This window comes from Schistocerca piceifrons, chromosome 6 (assembly GCF_021461385.2).
Source record: "Schistocerca piceifrons isolate TAMUIC-IGC-003096 chromosome 6, iqSchPice1.1, whole genome shotgun sequence".
Taxonomy (NCBI): domain Eukaryota; kingdom Metazoa; phylum Arthropoda; class Insecta; order Orthoptera; family Acrididae; genus Schistocerca; species Schistocerca piceifrons.
The window spans coordinates 58037155-58057301 of NC_060143.1; the positions used below are offsets into that span (position 1 = coordinate 58037155).

The 20147-nt window shown below is 43.1% G+C and overlaps 1 protein-coding gene across 1 annotated transcript in view; it reads left to right on the top strand.

Annotated features, from left to right (window-relative positions):
* Positions 1 to 9251, top strand: part of LOC124803140 (translation initiation factor IF-2-like) — a 94627-nt gene extending 85376 nt beyond the window's left edge. The window contains exon 3 of the mRNA XM_047264320.1: positions 9097 to 9251. Within this exon, the coding sequence (XP_047120276.1) occupies positions 9097 to 9251 (155 nt within the window). The remainder of the gene's footprint in view (positions 1 to 9096) is intronic.
* Positions 9252 to 20147: the final 10896 nt, after the last annotated feature.

Below are 20147 nucleotides of genomic sequence, written 5' to 3' on the forward strand. Positions count from 1 at the left end.
AAAAAGTGTATAGATGAAGTGTAGATACACATGAGCGTCGACAATTTTTGCAATCAAATTTGGATTTTCTTTTGCTGTTTCGAATGTAATCTGGTTTCGTTTTCCTTCTACTTGTAGATTCTATTACGAACTATAAAAATAAAAAACACAAAATAAAAAATTAACAAATTATTAAGAAAAACCATAGACGAATAATAGTTCATACTTTTCATGTGAGCTTGGTGGTGGTTTGTCGGCTATGTTCTGTTTTTTTTTCTTTAATTCTTTTCTTTTCTCTTATTCTGTTATCATAAATAATTTTTTCTCCCATTTGCAGCTTATATTACATGATGATTTGACTATGGTCTACTGAAGTGTCATGATAGTACCAAATCATTCTGATTAAAAAAGGTAAGATAACCGCTCGCGATAAGCGAGAAATGCGGGTTCGAGTCCTGGTTCGGCACAAATTTTCATTGTCGTCATTCCATTCTACAGCCGACGGTAGTTCTTATTCGCAATTGCGAATACGTTTGATGCATGCATGTCCAAAGGAATTTTGAATGGTAATCAGTATAACACAGGCACTGCAACACCGTATTGTTATTAACTGGTTACCTACAAAAATGAGAGATGGGAAAACCGGCCGGTTAAATGCGATACCAGTATTTTAGTTTTGAATAACGGGTATTTTTCAGTAAATGTTTGGTCTCCGTAATGAGAGACGTTTCAATTTCTTACTAAGAACTGACTAAAAAACCGAAATATCAGTTTGCCATAGTAGCAGTGCTAAACTTTTTCGTTTCTAAATCAACTCTTTCTTATCTCACTTGCAGAGAAAACGATTACACTGAGAAAGAAAGACGCGATTCGCAAAAGGATGAGAGATGTTGGAAGCTCAAGTACTGCGTACAGATCTGTTGAGGACCGTCCACCATCTGAAAGTGGAACAAGAAGAAGGTGCACTGGACGTGCTAAGAGAAAGAAGGAAACTAGAACAATGACTTCATGTATGACTTGTCACATTGTTTTGTGCGAAAACTGTTCCACACCGTATCAGAAATAGGAGAAGCGATATGACACTCGAATTTGTATGTAATGTTAAAAAGCTTGCCATCTGGAATGATCTATCTAATGTCAAATATTTGTAATCATTAATACAAACGAAGTGTTTCCTGAAAGTATGTATCACAAATGAAAAATAAAGGATGATCATTCGTTTCATTACCTCTGGGACACGTGCAGGGGGTTGCAAGAACCCTCTCCCCCTTTCGTACTAAACCTCCAGAAATGTCTCAGTGAATCTCGGTGAGTCCGTAGAAGGTGGTATAAGGGGGCTTAGCTCTGAGCACTGTGGGACTTAACATCTGAGGTCATCAGTCCCCTAGAACTTAGAACAACTTAAACCTAACCAACCTAACGACATCACACGCATCCATGCCCGAGGCAGGATTCGAACCTGCGACCGTAGCAGTCGCGCGGTTCCGGACTGACGCGCCTAGAAACACTCGGCCACTGCGGCCGGCGACCAGGCTTTGCCACCCGAGTTTTGCGATAATTAAACCAGTCCGTTCTTGAACTGACTTAGTGAGCTTCGGCGTAGGGACTCTTTCTGCCTGTTAAGTGAAGATGCTCTCGTAGTATTATGTCCACTTGCCGAGCCGTACCTGCACCGTCGGATTCTGAAATTACAGTACTCATCTACATCTACGTGATTACTCTGCTGTTCACAATAAAGTGCCTGCAGAGGGTTCAATGAACCATCTTCAAGCTGTCTCTCTCTACCATTCCACTCTCGAACGGCGCGCGGGAAAAACGAGCACTTAAATTTTTCTGTTGGAGCCCTGATTTCTCTTCCTGTATCGTGATGATCATTTCTCCCCATGTGGATGGGTTCCAATACAAAGTTTTCGCAATCGGAGGAGAAAACAGGTGATTGAACTTTCATGAGAAGATCCAGTCGCAACCTAAAACGCCTTTGTTTTAATGATTGTCACTCCAATTCCCCTATCATGTCTGTGACACTATCTCCCCTATTTCGCGATAATACAAAACGAGTTGTCCTTCTTTGAACTTTTTCGATGACATCCGTCAGTCCCACCTGAGGCGGATCCCATACCGCATAGCAGTACTCGACAATAGGGCGGACAAGCGTGGTGTAAGCAGTCTCTTTAGTAGACCTGTTGCACCTTCTAAGTGTTCTGCCAATGAATCACAGTCTTTGGTTTGCTCTACCAACAATATTATCTACGTGATCATTTCAGTTTAGGTTATTTGTAACTGTAATCCCTAAGTATTTAGTTGAATTTACAGCCTTCAGATTTGTGTGACTTATCGAGTAATCGAAATTTAGCGGATTTCTTTTAGTACTCATATGAATAACTTCACACTTTTCTTTATTCAGGGTCAATTGTCACTTTTCGCACCCTACAGATATCTTATCTAAATCATTGTGCACTTCGTTTTGGTCATCTGATCACTTTACAAGACGGTAAATGACAGCATCATCTGCAAACAATCTGAGGCGGCTGCTTAGATTGTCTCCTATGTCGTTAATATAGATCAGGAACAACAGAGGGCCTAACATTTCCTTGGGGAACGCCGGATATTACTACTTTTTTACTCGGTTACTTTCCGTTCACTACTACGAACTGTGACCTTTCTGGCAGGGAATAACGAATCCAGTCGCACAACTGAGGCGATATTGCATAAGCACGCAGTTTGGTTAGAAGACGCTTGTGAGGAACGGTGTCGAAGGCCTTCTGGAAATCCAAAAACATGGAAAATTTTACACCCCCTGTCGATAGCACTCATTACTTCATGAGTATAAAGAGCTAGTTTTGTTTCACAAGAACAACGTTTTTTGAATCTGTGCTGAAAATGTGTCAATAAATCGTGTTCTTCGAGGTAATTTATAATGTTCGAACACAGTATTTTTCCAAAACCCCACTGCAAATCGACTTTATCGATATGGGTCTGTAATTCAGCGGATTACTCCTGCATACTCTGAAAGGAACATGGCTGGTATACAATCTGGGGCGGAGGCCTTGCCTTTATTATGTGATTTAAGCTGCTTTCCTACACCGAGGATGTCTACTTCTATGCTTCTCATCTTGGCAGTTGTTCTTGACGAAATTCAGGAATGTTTACTTCGTCTTCTTTGGTGAAGGACATTCGGGAAACCGTGTTTAATAACTCTGCTCTAGTGGCAGGCTTCACCGTTGTTACCGCGCAGTGAAGGTACTAATTCCGTCTTGCCACTGATGTGCTTTATATATGATCAGAATCTCTTTGGGTTTTCTGCTAGATTCCGAGACAGAGTTTCGTTGTGGAAGTTATTAAAAGCATCTCGCGTTGAAGTACGCGCTATATTTCGAACTTCTGCAAAACATTACCAGTCTTGGAGATTTTGCGTTCTTTTAAATTTGGCATGCTTTTTTCGTTGCTTCCACGACAGCGATCAGACCCGTTTTGTGTACCGTAGGGGATCAGTACCATCACTTATTAATTTATCTGGTATATGTCTCTCAGTTGCCGTCAATACTATCTCTTTGAAATCATTCCACGTCTTTTCTACGCTTACATGATCAGATAGGCCGGCCGGAGTGGCCGAGCAGTTCTAGGCGCTACAGTCTGGAACCGCACGACCGCTACGGTCGCAGGTTCGAATCCTGCCTCGGGCATGGGCGTGTGTGATGTCCTTCGGTTAGTTAGGTTTAAGTAGTTCTAAGTTCTAGGGGACTGAGGACCTCAGATGTTAAGTCTCATAGTGCTCAGAGCCATTTTTTGATCAGATAGGAAGGAGTGGAGACTGTCTGTTAAAAAGGCGTTATGAGCATTATCAGCTTTTTTAAACAGATGTACTTGGCGTTTCTTTTTGATGGTTGTGGGTTTTACGGTATTCAGCCTAGCAGTAACTGCCTTGTGGTCGTTAATGCATGTATTCGTCATGATACTCCCTATTTGTCCAGGATTATTTGTTGCTAAGGTAGAAAACTATGCTTTCGAAACCCTTTTACGCTTCGAGTGGGCTCATGAACTAATTGTTCAAAATAATTTTCTGAGAAAGCATTGAGTACAATTTCGGATGACGTTTTATGCCTGTCGCCGACTTTAAACGTATAATTTTTCCAGCATATCGGGGGTAGATTAAAGTCACCACCGACTGTAACTTATGAGTGGGGTACCTGTTTGAAATGAGACCCAAGTTTTCTTTGAACTTTGCCTTTCGCGGGCAAGTGCTCAAGTGGTAAAGCCCTTGCCCGCGAAAGGCGAAGGTCCCGAGTTTGAGTCTCGGTCCGGCACACAGTTTTAATCTGCCAAGAAGTTTCATATCAGGGCACACTCCGCTACAGAGTGAAAATCTCATTCTCAAAATATGCTCTTGTCGGCCTATGTCAAGCAAAAAAATGCCCCGCATAGATGTAATTCAGGGAAGTGCTGGGCCCTGTAGTGGCAAAATACCGACACGTTCATGTATATTTGCGACCAACATAGCAGCTGACAATATAATCTGTGAGCATCCCGTGTACTGTGGCAGGCGTCCGGGTACTGTGACCGTGACAGAAAAATAAAATTACCTGTACTGATTGACGTCTCCCCCCGCCCCCCCCCCCTCGTCCCGCCCCCTCCCCCCGCACCACACTGAGTACTGCGACTGCACCACTCATTCAGAAAGCCATCAAACCGAGGTAACAGCGGACATGTTGCAGCTCTTTCAGGCCAAAGCTGCTGATTTCTTTAGCCGCCTGATCATCATGGACGAGTGTTGTAGGAGATGTATCACTATGATTCCAAGGCAACGGAGGAAAGGAAGCATTGGAAACGCCTGGATTCACCACCACCGAAGAAGATGTAGATCCAATCATTATGCTTACTGTTTACGGCACTGTTATGGTATGGTACTTGACAGATTACACTCGTAACAGTCAAACCGTCGCAGGAGCAAACTACGGACTCTCTTCCCGAGGATACGGGAGGTTGTGTCATGGGAAGCTGTCCAAGGGCTTCACGACAACGCCCTAGCTCATTCTGCACAGTACACGGAAACGCATACTCATATTGCTTCTTTCCGCTATCAGATTTTTCCTCACTGCCATACTCTACTTACATGACACCCAGTACCTTCTTTATCTTTCCCGAGATAAAGGAACCATTGCGTGGCAGCCATTCCCAGAATGACGACGAGGTACTTTTCGACTTGAAACATTTCCCGAATAGCCTAAAGGCAATCTTGCACAATTAAGGTCTCCGCCAAGTCATGGATCGTTGGAAAAAAAACCGTCTCCCATTGAAGGATGAATATCTAAAGAAGGTGTAACATCACCACCAAATTTAATGGTCGCAGCTGACTTTTTCGAGGTGATAATTACTTTCATGTTTCTTGTATAACATTGCTTACTAACCTCATGCATAGCTGGTTGCACAGATCGTATTCCGTCCGTTGTAGTCTCTTTGTAGGAGAACACGCAAGGTGCGAAAATACTTATTATGCTTAAAAACAAGCATCCTTTTCTCGTCCATTTCATATCCAAAAATAATCTCTGCAACTGTGAATGTGTGGATATATGTATTCAAATCTGGCAGTGAGGAAAACAGAGACCTTCTTGTGCTCTGGGGTAGAGTAGTGCCAACACTGCTGTTCTCTTCTTAAGGAAACGTGACCTCACGGCAACGGCCATTAGCTCGTGGTTTTGAAAGACATTCTGGGTTTAGCCACCGGGCTGGTAAGCATGAATGTTCCTTGCAGCGTACTGTGGCGCAATTTCTGTTTCGATTATTGAGGACAGATACTTGACTTTTGTTAGAAAATCACTTCATTAATTTCGTTAAATATTCGAGACTGTTTCTTACTTCGAATCTTGGATGTTTGAATTTGACTTCTTCCATTGTTCACACCACTACCGACCATGAGCCATGCCGGCCGGGATGGCCGAGCGGTTCTAGGCGCTACAGTCTGGAACCGCGCGACCGCTACGGTCGCAGGTGCGAATCCTGCCTCGGGGAAGGATGTGTGTGATGTCAGGTTAGTTAGCTTTAAGTAGTTCTAAGTTCTAGGGGACCGATGACCTCAGAAGTTAAGTCCCATAGTGCTCAGAGCCATTTGAACCAACCATGTGCCACAGGCATTGGTGTTTATTTACTCGAGGTTCTTTCGCATTAATTTAAAAAAAAGTGTTTCCTTCAGTTTGCGAGCATAACGGTGCTGATGTCAATCCATTTTTACAACATAAGCAGATTGATGATTTCACGTGTTGAGCCTGGTGTAGAAGAAAGACAGTTTGCAACTAGTCCAAGTTATTGTCTTCATTGGTCAATTCGTAGTCGCAAGGAGTATGATGTGAATGTTATGGTCAAATTTGAAGTAGCTGTTGTGTCTCTGGCGTAGGAACGTACGTGTGACCTTGTCACCATATGTGAACAAAGGAAATATATTGTGAACACAGGTTTTGTACTGAGTACAGTAAGCGGTTTTACACACAGTAAACTACAATTTTCTTAATTTCATTTAAAAATATGATGGTAGTTAGGGAATGTATCAGTTTTAGTCGAAAGGCTCTGACATCGAATTCAGCTATGTTGTAGCTCAGTCTCCATCAATTGGGTGCTTCGTTGGTGGTGGAGGTGTTGGAGAGGGAACTGTCTCTTTTAGTCATTATGTTGTGTGTGATTATTCTGTTGTCAGTGCAAAATTATTCTCCTTTTTGAATGCATTCCCAGTCTCCAAGTCTTTGCCTTCGAAATAATCGCGCTGGATTTCCCCTATAGTCTTCTTTAAGTGTGATTACCATGCAAATAAGGGACTGTACAATTTAGAATTGGTATAGTAACAGCTCATGTTTCTTTCATATGGGTTGTTGATTACTGTAATAAATCACAAATTTTAACCAAGGTTGCTTTCTCAATTTTTGCCCTCTCCATGCACTGCTGCACCTTATGATTGTTCACCCCAAGGGTAGAGGAATCAAGAATTATCTGACTCAAAATAGCGTTTAATAAGATTTTCAAGTGTAACCATATCACAGGGACATAACTGTTGCGCAATAAAATATTAGGGTTTGGTGACGATAATACATCGTCCTGAACAAGTCGATATCGCACACATGGCGGGATAAAGTGGGACAAAAATTACGTAAATTGCTTGCTTTCTACTTTTAGTACTCCAGGGCAAGTATCAAAGTCTGTTGTCGTGTGGTAGCTAGTGAGCTAGTGTTACTACCGAAGGATGTTTGTCGACAGGTCTCAGGGATTAATTACTTCTTAGAGCAACAGCAGAGTTTTTAGTCACATCTCAGGTGGATGGAATGTACTCAAAGGTAGTGGTAACCATGCACTTGACAACTGTCAGGATAAATAGTAAGCTTTCAAACTCTACCAGTACTTGTAGCGAACATAAGCTTAGGGAATACATATGGATCAAGGTATGAATGCTGCATGGTCGTAGATATTCAAAGGGATAGTGCCGACGGTTGCCATCATCTTCGCCTGAAGATAATGGAGACGCATTCCATCGAAACGTTGCTACGAGACGACGACGCCACTCGGCTGACAACCCGTGAAGACTTCATATATACAATATCACTATGTCACAACTGGTATCACTCACCTCATACACGTACGTGAGTCTGACTGTTTGTAGAGATATGAAATAGAATGATCACAGAGTCTCATCTGTAGGTAAAACAGGTGGAGACTTCAACCAATTGGTAGGAAACCGGGAAAGCACAGTCTATAAGGGAGATTACCTACAAAACATCAGTGCAGCCCAATGCTTATGTGTGTCAGATCTGTACCAAATAGGAGTACCTGGGGATATGCAACGTTACAAAAAAGGCAGCACGTGTGGTTTATTTAACCCATGGGGGAGCATCAAATGGCTCTGAGCACTATGGGACTTAAGTTCTGAGGTCATCAGTCCCCTAGAACTTAGAACTACCTAAACCTAACTAACCTAAGGACATCATACACATCCGTGCCCGAGGCAGGATTCAAACCTGCGACCGTAGCAGCAGCGCGGTTCCGGACTGAAGCGCCTAGAACCGCTCGGCCACCGCGGTCGGCTGGGAGAGCATCATTGGAGGTGTTCAAAAACATGAACTGGCCGGTGTCTGAAGATAGACGCCAACTATTCCACGAACATTTGACATGACATTCCAATATTAAGTGAGGGATCTAGAAAAGTACAGCATCCCCATCGTTGGCTAATGAGACTGGCAGTATGAGGACGGATCCAGCAGCGGAAACAACCATAAACAAGTTAAATGCACCGAAAGAAATAAACAAACAGAGAACAGATTCTGTGGGGCTTATAGCAGTATTAGTAGATCGGTAACTGGTTAAGGGTTTTGTTTTAGTTTTGTAGTAATTGAAGTAGTTGTAGTATTTAAAAGGTATCAGAAATAAATAGTTAATATATAAATTTATTACTAGCCAAGGAAATGTGATTGTATAGCCTGTTTTAGATTTTCAGATGATAGGATGTAATTATGACGTATAAATAATGGATTAGTATTTTATCCATCTTCAGCAACTGTGCTCCTATCTGTTGAACGAATCAGCAATTAGTTGCACGAAAGAAATTTTATTCCTTTACCAGTTTCAGGGACGTAGTGCCCTTCTTCAGAAGTCTTGTTGGCGACACATTTCTTATTAAAATTAATTTGGTTGGAGATCTTGAGAGTCTTTCGGTTGTTTCTCCTGTACAAGTAGTCAAGACAGACGCAAAGAACCGTCTACTCCTACAGGAAAAACAAACTGAGAATACTCAAAACCCCGACCACATTAAGAATAATAAGGAATGTATCGCCAATAATCCTTCTGAAGGCGGCCATTAGGTGCACGAAACCGATAAAGGAATAACATTTCTTTTGCGCAACTGGTTGCTGATTACTTCAACAAAAAGTCTGGATTAGTTACAGCACGCACAGAGGTATTAAAACAGTCGTGGTTCTTCTCGCTCGACACGCGATTGGAACTGCAAGAAATGGCGTAATGAGAATTACTTTCTGCCATGAACTTCACACGGTTTGCAGATTATAGGTGTATATGTAGATGGACATATGCCGTGAGGCACTGAGCGTATATTCCCAGCTTACGGGCGGGTGGTTGTCTCGGCAGCTGGCACGGCGAAGACGGACGCGCAGACGCGGCAGCCGCGGCGCCTCCAGTGCGGGGGTGGAGGAGAAGGAAGAAGAGGAGGAGGAGGAGGAGGAGGCGGCGGCAGCTATCAGCCGCTCAACAGGTGGGGCGGCGCGCTTATCAAGACGTATTAGCCTGGCCCGCAATCACAGGCGGTCACGGCGCGCGGGTCAGTGATCCGCCGGCGGTGCCACTGCAGCGGTCAAGGCGGCGGGCCCGGAGTTGCCCACCTCTGCCCTCCAAGCGGCTCTGAAGCACGCCTTCTGTACCTCACTACGATATGTTGTGTGCTTGACGGCTAGTCTTGCTGCTATTCCAGAATGAATTTTTCTTTGAAACTTCCTGAAAGTTAAAACTGTGTCGGTCCGAGAGTCGATCGTGGAGCGTCACCATTCGCGGACGGTGTTCTTACCGAACCAACTGTCCGGGACCCACGACGCGCCCACCCAGTTTCCTTACCGCCAGTCTCCATCTTACTTTCCAAATTTCACCGAAACTTTCCCGCTCGCCTTGCAAAACTGGCACTCTGGGGAGAAAGGAAACTGCGGAGAAATAGCTTAGCCACACTGTAGGTGAATCTTTCACTTTGGAGAGGAATATGTGTTGGTTTTAAGCTGTATTTATTGCATCTGCGAATCTTGTTACAAAAAGAAGAATACATAGGACTGAAACAACCTTTATACCACAGGTCAAGCACACAGTACACAAAGAATTACGGACCCAAAAAAGTTCATGATGTCTTGCTTTAAATCGATGTAATGTGAATCTCTTGTGTGGAATCTGAGAGCCGTGCCATGGAATCAGAAGGGGGTCGGGGGCGATATGTTCTCAAAGTTTCTGTGTCCACTTTAGATCTTACAAGGAGCTGCCAAGTGAAACCGAACAACCACCACAATGGGACCATGGAATGATTCCATTGAAAAGGAATCTCCAAACGCATTAAGACGTTTATCCTTCTGTTTCGCAGAAGGCGACCGACCACTGACAACTCCACAGCCGCACCACTCTCGCACTTCTGCATCCGATTGTAACCGACGTCCACAAATGTCTTTCTACAGGTCGCCAAAGATGTGAAAACCACACGGTGAACGTTCTGGGCTGTACGGAGGATGTTGCAGCGTTCCCCAATCAAATCGCTGGCACTTAACCTTTGTCCAGTTGGCAGTCAATGTGCGGACGGACATTGTCGTGGAATTGGATGATTCCGTCTGACAGCATTCCTGGGTGTTATTACTTTATAGCGCATCACCGTTTGTGCAAAGTCTTCAGAGTGCTACGCATTGGTTGTGGCTCCATGCTCGAGGCCTCTGTAGCCAAAGAAGGAGTTCATCATGACCTAACTGGAACTTGTGCTTTGGGTTTATTTGGCGGGGAAGGTGTGGGATGTTCCCACTGTTTGCTTTGTCATTTGCTCTCGGGCTGTCAGAATGCTGTCGGACAGAGTCATTCTGTTGCACGATAATACGTCCCACACCCTATCAATTGAACGAAGGCTAAACCTCAGCGATTTGGTTGAGAAGTGCTGGTCAGATAGTTCACCATGTGGTTTTCACATCATTGGCGACCTGAAGAAAGACAAGCATGGACTTTAGTTTCAGTTGAACGAGGAAGTGCAAGCGTGGGCGATGTTGTGGGTCTATGAGCGACCGATTGCATTCGACAGAACAGCAGTCGATCGTCTCGTCTCCTGTAGGATAAATGTCTTAATGCGTGTGGTGATTACTTTTGAATGGAACCATTTCTCGGCCCCATTGTGTGAGGTGTTGGTTTTAATTTGACAGCATCCTACTTACTGAACTCATCAACGGTTTTGTTATGACGACTGTAGCTGAGTAAGTAAGCTACTGTATGTGCAATAACGTCAGCTACCATCCAGTGTCTGCCAGTTAGGATAAGCACAGCTTGTGATGTGCGCCCTCCCAAGTGCCCCAGCGCACAACGTAGTGTGTGCAGAGGGGCAAGGGCGGGAGCGAGTACCAATGCATCTTGCTGCTGCAGTACCTGTGCATTCTACAACTTGTACATTATGCAGCGAATTTACTAAGTTTTTAACATGGTTTACGATCACTGACTTAAAAGGTGTTGGTTCCCTACTTCACCCTCTTAGAGGCGTTTTATCTCCTGAACTAACCTAAGTTCCTCCTCAGGATTAAGCTATCTCTGTACCAAATTTTGTCGATCTGAGTTCAACGATGTAATCGTAAAAACATAACAGACAGGGTTACTTTTGCATTTAATGATATTAGTACGGACGTGTGGATTAGACACGTTGAGGATTGTATAAGCATTGTATTCATTACATTGAATCGTATTATGTAGAACATATCAACCAATAATGGCGCTTTAACAAATATGATAACATTCAAAAGAGTAAGTACCTTTTTCACAGAGCAAATACTTCTCTCTAATTGGCTTAATATTCTTCAAGTCAACAAGTATCCCGTAGACAATGGAGAAAAGAACAGCAATCGGTCACGAAATCTGTCGTTCTATTACAGCAGACTCAATTACATATTCATCCTCAGCGCTAAAAAATACAGAACAGGAGAATCAGGAAGGAATATAAGGTGTTTAACAACGTATTGTACGTGCAGAAATAAGCGTCACACAAGTGACTTTAGTCCAGAGTGTCACGTGGTAAATAATATTGGTTGATGTAGAGCATACAGGAGACTAACATGAACTGAAGCCATTGCTTACATGGTTGAATTTGAAGAAAACGTGACGTCAGAGACGTGTGGTGTCCTCTATTGAGGCACCGACGAACAACAAAATAATAGCAAGCTATATAATTTTTAAAGAATTTTATTTAAAAAAATACTGAACAGTAAACCACAGCTGGCCGGAGTGGCCGAGCGGTTCTAGGCGCTACAGTCTGGAACCGCGCGGCCACTACGGTCGCAGGTTCGAATCCCGCCTCGGGCATGGATGTGTGTGATGTCCTTAGTGTTAGTTAGGTTTAAGTAGTTCTAAGTTCTAGGGGACTTATGACCTCAGCAGTTGAGTCCCATAGTGCTCAGAGCCATTTGAACCATTTTTTAGTAAACCACAAGATTGCATTTCTTTCCTCCATTGTTTATATTCAACGATCGCTGCCCAGAGTGGGGTCATATGCATTCCAAACTAATTAAAATATCTTGCCCTACACAGTTTCTAAAGTAGCCTGTTTTCTTCCTCAGGGTTCAAGCTAACTCCATATCAAATTTTATCGAAACAGGTTCAGCGGTTTAGTCGTGAAAACTTAACAGGCAGACTTACTTTCGCATCCATGATATTAGTACGTATATGCGGAGGAATTGCCTGCCCTTCTGGCAACAGGTAACCATACGTTGCTGGAACAAATGCGCCTACCAAGTTGAAAGTTGTCTGTCACAATCTCAACTTTCAGTAGTGATTGATCTTTCACGTTCTCTAAATCGCAGACACTCCTCAACTGTAATTCTGTACCTAGCAATCGATCTCTGAAAACATAAACGTCTTTGATTCACTTTGTAGGAGTATATGACTAAACACTTTGATCAGCAGTTTAGGCGGACGAATCAGGGGCGAACGCACCGCGTGGCTCACTGGAAACATTTAGTTTAAAGGCACAAAGTGTGTTTTGTTCGACGCTCCCCTCTCCTGCTTTTCCTACTCCTCGCGTTCGCGCAGCCCCCCTTTTCCTATGTCACCTCCCTCTATCGGCTCCCCCTTTTTTCTTTTCCTCTCCTCTCCCTTTTCCCCCTTATAGATCCGGGTCCTTCCCCCCCCCCCCCCCCGTCTGCCGCCATGTCACCTGTATAGTGCTTTTATAACTGAGTAGTCAGTGTTGTGCGTCCACTGTGTCAGTGTTGCGAACAGCCGCCATACTGTCACTAGTTGTGTGTTTTTTTTTATCTCGTGCGAAGAGAAATCAGACTGTCGCCGTGTTTTTTAATTGTGCCCGTCTACTTCTTGTGTGCCTTCATCCGCATCGTCATCGCAGTGTTTTCATATTTTAAAGTCCACAACTTACTGCCATTTTACAGTTTTTTACAATATCACCGTTTTATCACCTGTTTTTCTCGTTTGTTTCTATTCTCATTATGTTTTTTATCTTTTCTGTAGGCTGTAGAGCAGCAAATTACGTTGCTGCCAGCCCGCCCCCCTTTGGGGGGAGGGGGGGGGGGAGATTAAAAAACCAATAAAGAAAAATAAAATCTGTTCGACGCTGTCGCTCCGTATGGATTAGTGCGTGAAGACGTTGCTGTGGTTGAGCAAGATATTAAGTAAAACTGAAGTCATTTTCTATTGTTCATTCTCAGATGTCATGCTATAAATGTTAGGTGCGTAGGTTCTGCTACGTATTGCAAGGGTTGGCGTAATATTTACAACAGTTTCAGGTATTTAGTTTGGTGAGATGGGCAGTTTCCGAAGCGTGGTACAGAATCGGGCTTGCATTAGTTCATCCCTATACTAAGGCAGTTAAATTCATCATATCTGCGTTTAGTGAGCCTTTCCCAGTATTTTGTAATGCAAATGGAATTCTCTTTGTTTAGAAACAAAGATGAGCGTACGAGGTGTGGCTAGAAAAAAACCGGACTAGTACTGGTGAAACAATAAAACGAATGCAATAAGGCTGAAAGTAGCGTGGCCTGTCACGTGACTCTCGCTCCGCCTACTGCTCGAGTTTCATCTGCCTCCTGCACTCAGTCTGCCCGTGGCGTCTGTTTTAAGTAGTTGACGTTTTGTCTGTGCATCGGAAAATGTTGAGTGTACAGTAAGAACAGCGTGTTAACATCAAATTTTGTTTCAAACTAGGAAAATCTGCAAGTGAAACGTTTGTAATGTTACAAAAAGTGTACGGCGATGATTGTTTATCGCGAACACAAGTGTTTGAGTGGTTTAAACGATTTAAAGATGGCCGCGAAGACACCAGTGATGACACTCGCACTGGCAGACCATTGTCAGCAAAAACTGATGCAAACATTGAAAAAATCGGTAAACTTGTTCGACAAGATCGCCGTTTAACAATCAGAGCAGTGTCTGAGTTAACAGGAGTTGACAAGGAAAGTGTTAGGCAGATTCTTCATGAAAGTTTCAACATGAACAAAGTGTGTTCAAAAATGGTTCCAAAGTGTCTCACAATTGAACAGAAGGAACGCCGAAGAATGATTTGTTCTGACATCCTGGAAAACATTGAAAGTGATCCCACCTTCTTACAAAATGTTATTACTTGCGATGAATCGTGGTTTTTTACTTACGATCCCGAAACTAAACGCCAATCGATGCATTGGAAAACTCCTGGTTCTCCACGACAAAAAAAAGCACGAATGTCAAAATCGAAATTCAAGGCAATGATGATTGTTTTTTTTTGACATCAAAGGGATTGTGCACATTGATTGGGTACCAGAGGGACAAACAGTGAATCAGCATTACTACATTAGCGTCCTGGCTACCCTACGTGAGCGAGTACGGAGAAAACGGAACGATTTGTGGAGAAAAAAGTCATGGATCCTTCACCAAGACAATGCCCCAGCTCACAGTGCGTTGTCAGTGAAGACGTTTTTGGCAAAACACAACATTCCCATCTTAGATCATCCACCCTACTCACCTGATTTGGCCCCCTGTGACTTTTTTCTTTTCCCTAAGGTCAAGTCAGCTTTGAAAGGAACTAGATTTGAGACTGTTGAAGCAGTAAAAGAAAAAGCGACGGAAGTAATGTATGGACTTACCGAAAATGATCTGCAGCATTTCTATGAACACTGGAAAATTCGTATGGAGCGGTGTAGAGACCGAGGAGATGTGGTGGTGGTGGTTAGTGTTTAACGTCCCGTCGACAACGAGGTCATTACAGACGGAGCGCAAGCTCGGGTTAGAGAAGGATTGGGAAGGAAATCGGCCGTGCCCTTTCAAAGGAACCATCCCGGCATTTGCCTGAAACGATTTAGGGAAATCACGGAAAACCTAAATCAGGATGGCCGGAGACGGGATTGAACCGTCGTCCTCCCGAATGCGAGTCCAGTGTGCTAACCACTGCGCCACCTCGCTCGGTAGAGACCGAGGAGAGTACATTGAAGGAGATAACATGAAATTGTAAATAATTGTAAATAAATGTTTTTTCCAGCATCAGTCCGGTTTTTTTTCTAGCCGCACCTCGTATGCCGTCCTGTCGACATCGAGGTCATTACAGACGGCTCTCTTGTTTCAATCTTCCGTTTTTGGTGGTTTATTGTACCACGTGTTCCATCCACGGATATTCTGCGCGTCATGCTGGGCATAATTACGCTTTAAAACCAATTATATTTTCTTGATCAGAGATTCTAATGTTTACTCGTGATCCCTAGCCACTGCTGTAAATTTCTAATGTCTCGACAAATTAGTATGCATCTCGCTATCGGCGTCGAGTTATTTCAGGTGATGTAAATTTCCTGGCCTCATAAGAGATACCAATTTTTATGATGCCTTATTGCGGACACTAGTGCACTGTCTATTTCTTTGCATGTTTTACAGATCACAATCTAAGTCACCATTTGGGATCACGGAGGCAGCCGGCGGTTCATCATTTTATGAACGACATGTTTGCTCGTGTCTTTGAATTTTATATTTGTTTAAAGAAAAGCTAGGCTAATAGACCATCAAGCATACTTACTGCAATAACTTGGCAGCGACTGGGTTACTTGCAGGTTGCCGGCCGAAGTGGCCGAGCGGTTATAGGCGCTACAGTCTGGAACCGCGCGACCGCTATGGTCGCACGTTCGAATCCTGCCTCGGGCATGGATGTGTGTGTGATGTCCTTAGGTTAGTTAGGTTTAAATTCGACGCCTTTATCATGACATGCTGCACCGCCGCCCCCTAAATGTGGTCGAACTAAAATATCCTGAAGTACGGTGGCGCGTGGTGTGGAAGACTGTACACGATGCCATGTTTGATTCCGATGTCGTTTCCCAATGGTACGTAGTCGTTAATGGGAAGCTGGTGACGCAAGAACGTCTCTACAATATTCACATGGCAGAATCTCCCAATTGTGTGGGTTGTAATAAAGTAGATTCTGACGAGCACCGCCCCAGCTGTGGAGAGGCGGAACCGGTTTGGCACCTAGTGCGGCAGATGCTGGCTTATCTCTTGCGAGTAAGGCCGGAGCATATATCTGCACGCACGTTATTGTTTCCGGATGAGACGTTTTACCCCACGACGCGAACCAACCCTGTCACCTGGATACGTGGACATGGGGTCCATAACCTCTGTAGTGACGGACACAAGAATTTACTTGACTTCTGGCTCTATTTGCAAGAAAGACATCATGCTATTTCCGGACATACCAGACATCGACAATGCTTCGCAAACTACCTCTGGAGTGCTTTTCACAGCCCGCCGTGTAGCTGGAATGTTCCAGGCAGTGGTAGGTGAGGTCAGAACGAACTGCAAACGATCATATATTGAACAATCTTTATCAGTGGGCGCAGTCGCTGGGAAGCCTAACTACGAAGTGGTGGCTTTATTTTCATGTTATTTATGTTTACTATCTTCGATAGTGTCTTCATTCTGTTTTAGTTTTCCAGGCTTGATTAACTATAACTGTTCGCACATTGATATATACATCAATAAAAGAAATTTTAAAAAAATGAAAAACAAAAATAAAAATTAAAAAAAATATAAAAAAATCTTCCGCACCCTACTAGAAATACCCTTCCCCCATTCCTTTCATAGTGTTTTTGTGGGTTGATGCATACATGTTAGTCCCATACAGTGTAGTTTCTACACATTTTCGATGGGGGGTGGTTACGTAAAGTTAGGAAGGTAACGCCTGAAGAGGTAAGAGTTCATTCTTGTTTTGCAGGGACACAAGTGGCGGTGCCCCGTAGGGATGGCTATGATTTTGTTTTATTTCTTTTGTAAGGAAAACAAAAAAAAGGGTGAAGAGGTAGGAAAAAAAATAAAAAAAGTACATTCTAAAAATTAAAAAAAAGTAGTTCTAAGTTCTAGGGGACTGATGACCTCAGAAGTTAAGTCCCATAGTGCTCAGAGCCATTTGAACCATTTGAACTTACAGGTTATTGATATTGCTGTTGACGCTCTTCACAGAATTAGTGCGTTCGTAGAATCCATTCAAGTGTTCAAATGTCAAAAGTGGACATAAATGTCCACTTTTATTATGTTGCACGAAGTATTCCTAGCCTTCTCTTATTCTGTTACTTTAAGAAATTGTAGTTAAACAACATTATCTCGTCATTTCAACGGTCTAAACTACATATACAAGAGGGCAAGTTTGCATGTAATCAGAAATTAAACGAGAAGCAGAAGGGTTATAAAGTGATTGGCAAAAAGGCGCAGTTCTTTCCATCAGACGATTAGAAGACGTGTAGAACTAAAAACATCGCTATATGATGAACAACGGCGGCCTTATCACCCTACTTTGAGGTTCACAGGACGCTACCATGGCTTCTGATAGTGTCAAAATTGACACAGACGAACTCTATTCCGTCTACTAGAAAGCCTTCACTACAACAGCATACCTCTTCGTATATAAAGTATACACATTTTTTGATTAGTAGGTGACCTTATCGAAGCTACGTTCAAGTCAAGAAACACAGCGTAAACGTGACTTCCAGAATCTACTGCCTCTTTGAAATCTACATCTGAATACGAAGACGTACTGAAAAGCAATGCCTCAGAATTTTTGTGCGAAAACTCTTTAAGCTTTTTAAATAAAATGAACATTATTGACATACGACATACAAGTTATTCATGTCTGCATTTTTACAACTCTCTGTCGCTAGAGAACTCCAAATTGTATCCAATCCCCAATCCCGTCTCCGGCCATCCTGATTCAGGTTTTCCGTGATTTCCCTAAATCCCTTCAGGCAAATGCCGGGATGGTTCCTTTGAAAGGGCACGGCCGATTTCCTTCCCCATCCTTCCCTCACCCGAGCTTGCGCTCCGTCTCTAATGACCTCGTTGCCTACGGGACGTTAAACACTAATCTCCTCCTCCAAACTGTATCGCGTAACACGGCGGTGTGTAACGTAACTATGTCGATGCGTGAGAAACAGCGAGATGTCTAAGAGTTCGTCCACACGTGGAGCACCCTGTCCTTCAGCATGACAGTGCAAGACAACACACGAGAACTGCAACATCTGCAGTAACTTCATCCGACCCTCTTTTTTTGGGGGGGGGGGGGGGGGGGAGGGAAACACCGTCATTTGATTGTATATATCTGTATATCTCCTGGGTACAATCTGGATTTCAGCTTCCACGCTACTATCAAGTAGAGTATTTTGTTGTGTACTGTGCAGGAACACATTTGCTTAACAAGAGATAAATGGCACAAAATTAATGTCTTGTAGGAATGCGGCACATTATTATTTTCCCAGATACGACGAGCTTGTATGATAATGCGCTGCGTTCCTACACAAGTGTGACACATTATGTGAAAACTACTTTCGTCCGCAAGTTTTGCGCGCGAGGGTAGTTACAAAACAAATGCGGCTAAAAAATAACATATCGTTTTAGACATAAATGAGGCAGTACAGCAAAGCTAACATGACCAAGCCTATACCTGCACAAAATACATGTTGCTTAAAATATTATGCTAGGAAGGCCATCACACAACCAAATAGACAGTCTTAATTACTTTCAGCTGCTTTTAGAATGTAATTAATTTCAGTTTTAGGCTTGCACTTGATGTTAGACACAAAGAACCTTGAGATAAGTATATCTCCACCTAAATTGTCCAGGATGCTTATCAAGTGTCACTGTGGTCTCTCCTTGTCTGAAATGCGTAAAAGGTGTTGGCGTTTCAATCTGAGGCTATGTTATTGGTGATTCAAAGAACGAACTCTCACCAACCGATGTTTTTACACGTTTTTCAGTGGTATTTCACCGTCGCAAGCACCATTTTAGGACGGAAAAAGGCACTGCATCATGTTCTACACAACAAAAATGTGTTAAAAGATACTGACCGGCAATTATTGCTTATTATTACAAATGACGCAGGTGTACTCGAAGTTAAGTACAAAAACAACTTTTGACAGTGGCTGCAATGTTTAATAATTGAAACTATCGCTTCACAGTTCTCTAAAACATTTACAAACTGTATTTTCACACTCAAGTACTAGATAGTACCAAAGAAATGATGGTTTCTGTGCTTTCACCTACACATTTTCAGCCACCCACACAATATCGCGACCCACGCTAGGGTATTAATATTATCTTGGAGTACGAAACGTTTGTCATATTCTGCTGGTTATGCTAAGCAGGTATGGTACTGACAGTTGACGCAAAGTCATTTAGAAATCATATTCTATAACTAGAAGTTGACAGTGTATGTGGCATCATTTGCCTGTAGGTGTACCACAACCGGGCAGCAAGTGTCAGATACTCGGATGCTCGAACTATTATGTTACTACAGTAGCCGGCAATATGTATGTCCACTGGTTGTCAGTGCTTGCGGTGTTGGCTGGAAGGGGGAGGGGCTGTGAATTACTGGGATTGCCCTCTGTGCTACAGCACAACATTAACAAGTTGCCCACCATATTACAGTATTACGGCAGCAATTTGCCATGTTACAGCACATTTTCCAATATAATGTTACAGCATTTTCCAGTGTAACTGCTTTCCAGCTGATTTTCAGGGTAGCTGTTTTTCAAGAACAACCCTTTTCCAGTTTAACCATTTTCCAGTGTAGTAATTTTCCAGTCTGGCCATTTTTAGTATAGCCATTTTCCAGTATAACTGTTTCCTGGTGTAGTTGTTTTCCAGGTGCAATCATTTTCCAGTGCACTCACTTTTCATTATAGCCATTTTCCAGTGTACCTGTTTTCCAGTGTAACCATTTTAAATGTTACTTAGTTGGGCAATAAAGGTGAGTTGCCATAAGGACTGCCATTATCGGTCACTTGCAATATGTTGACGGCCATTACACCCAGATACTACTGGGTGTGGTAGTGATGGTAGGCTGACGTGGTGACTGCCCACATGTTTCCAAATTTGTTTCGAATACACTGCAGAAGTTTCGCTGGGAAGTCCTTACACATCCTCCATACAGTCTACATATCTCCCCATACGATTTA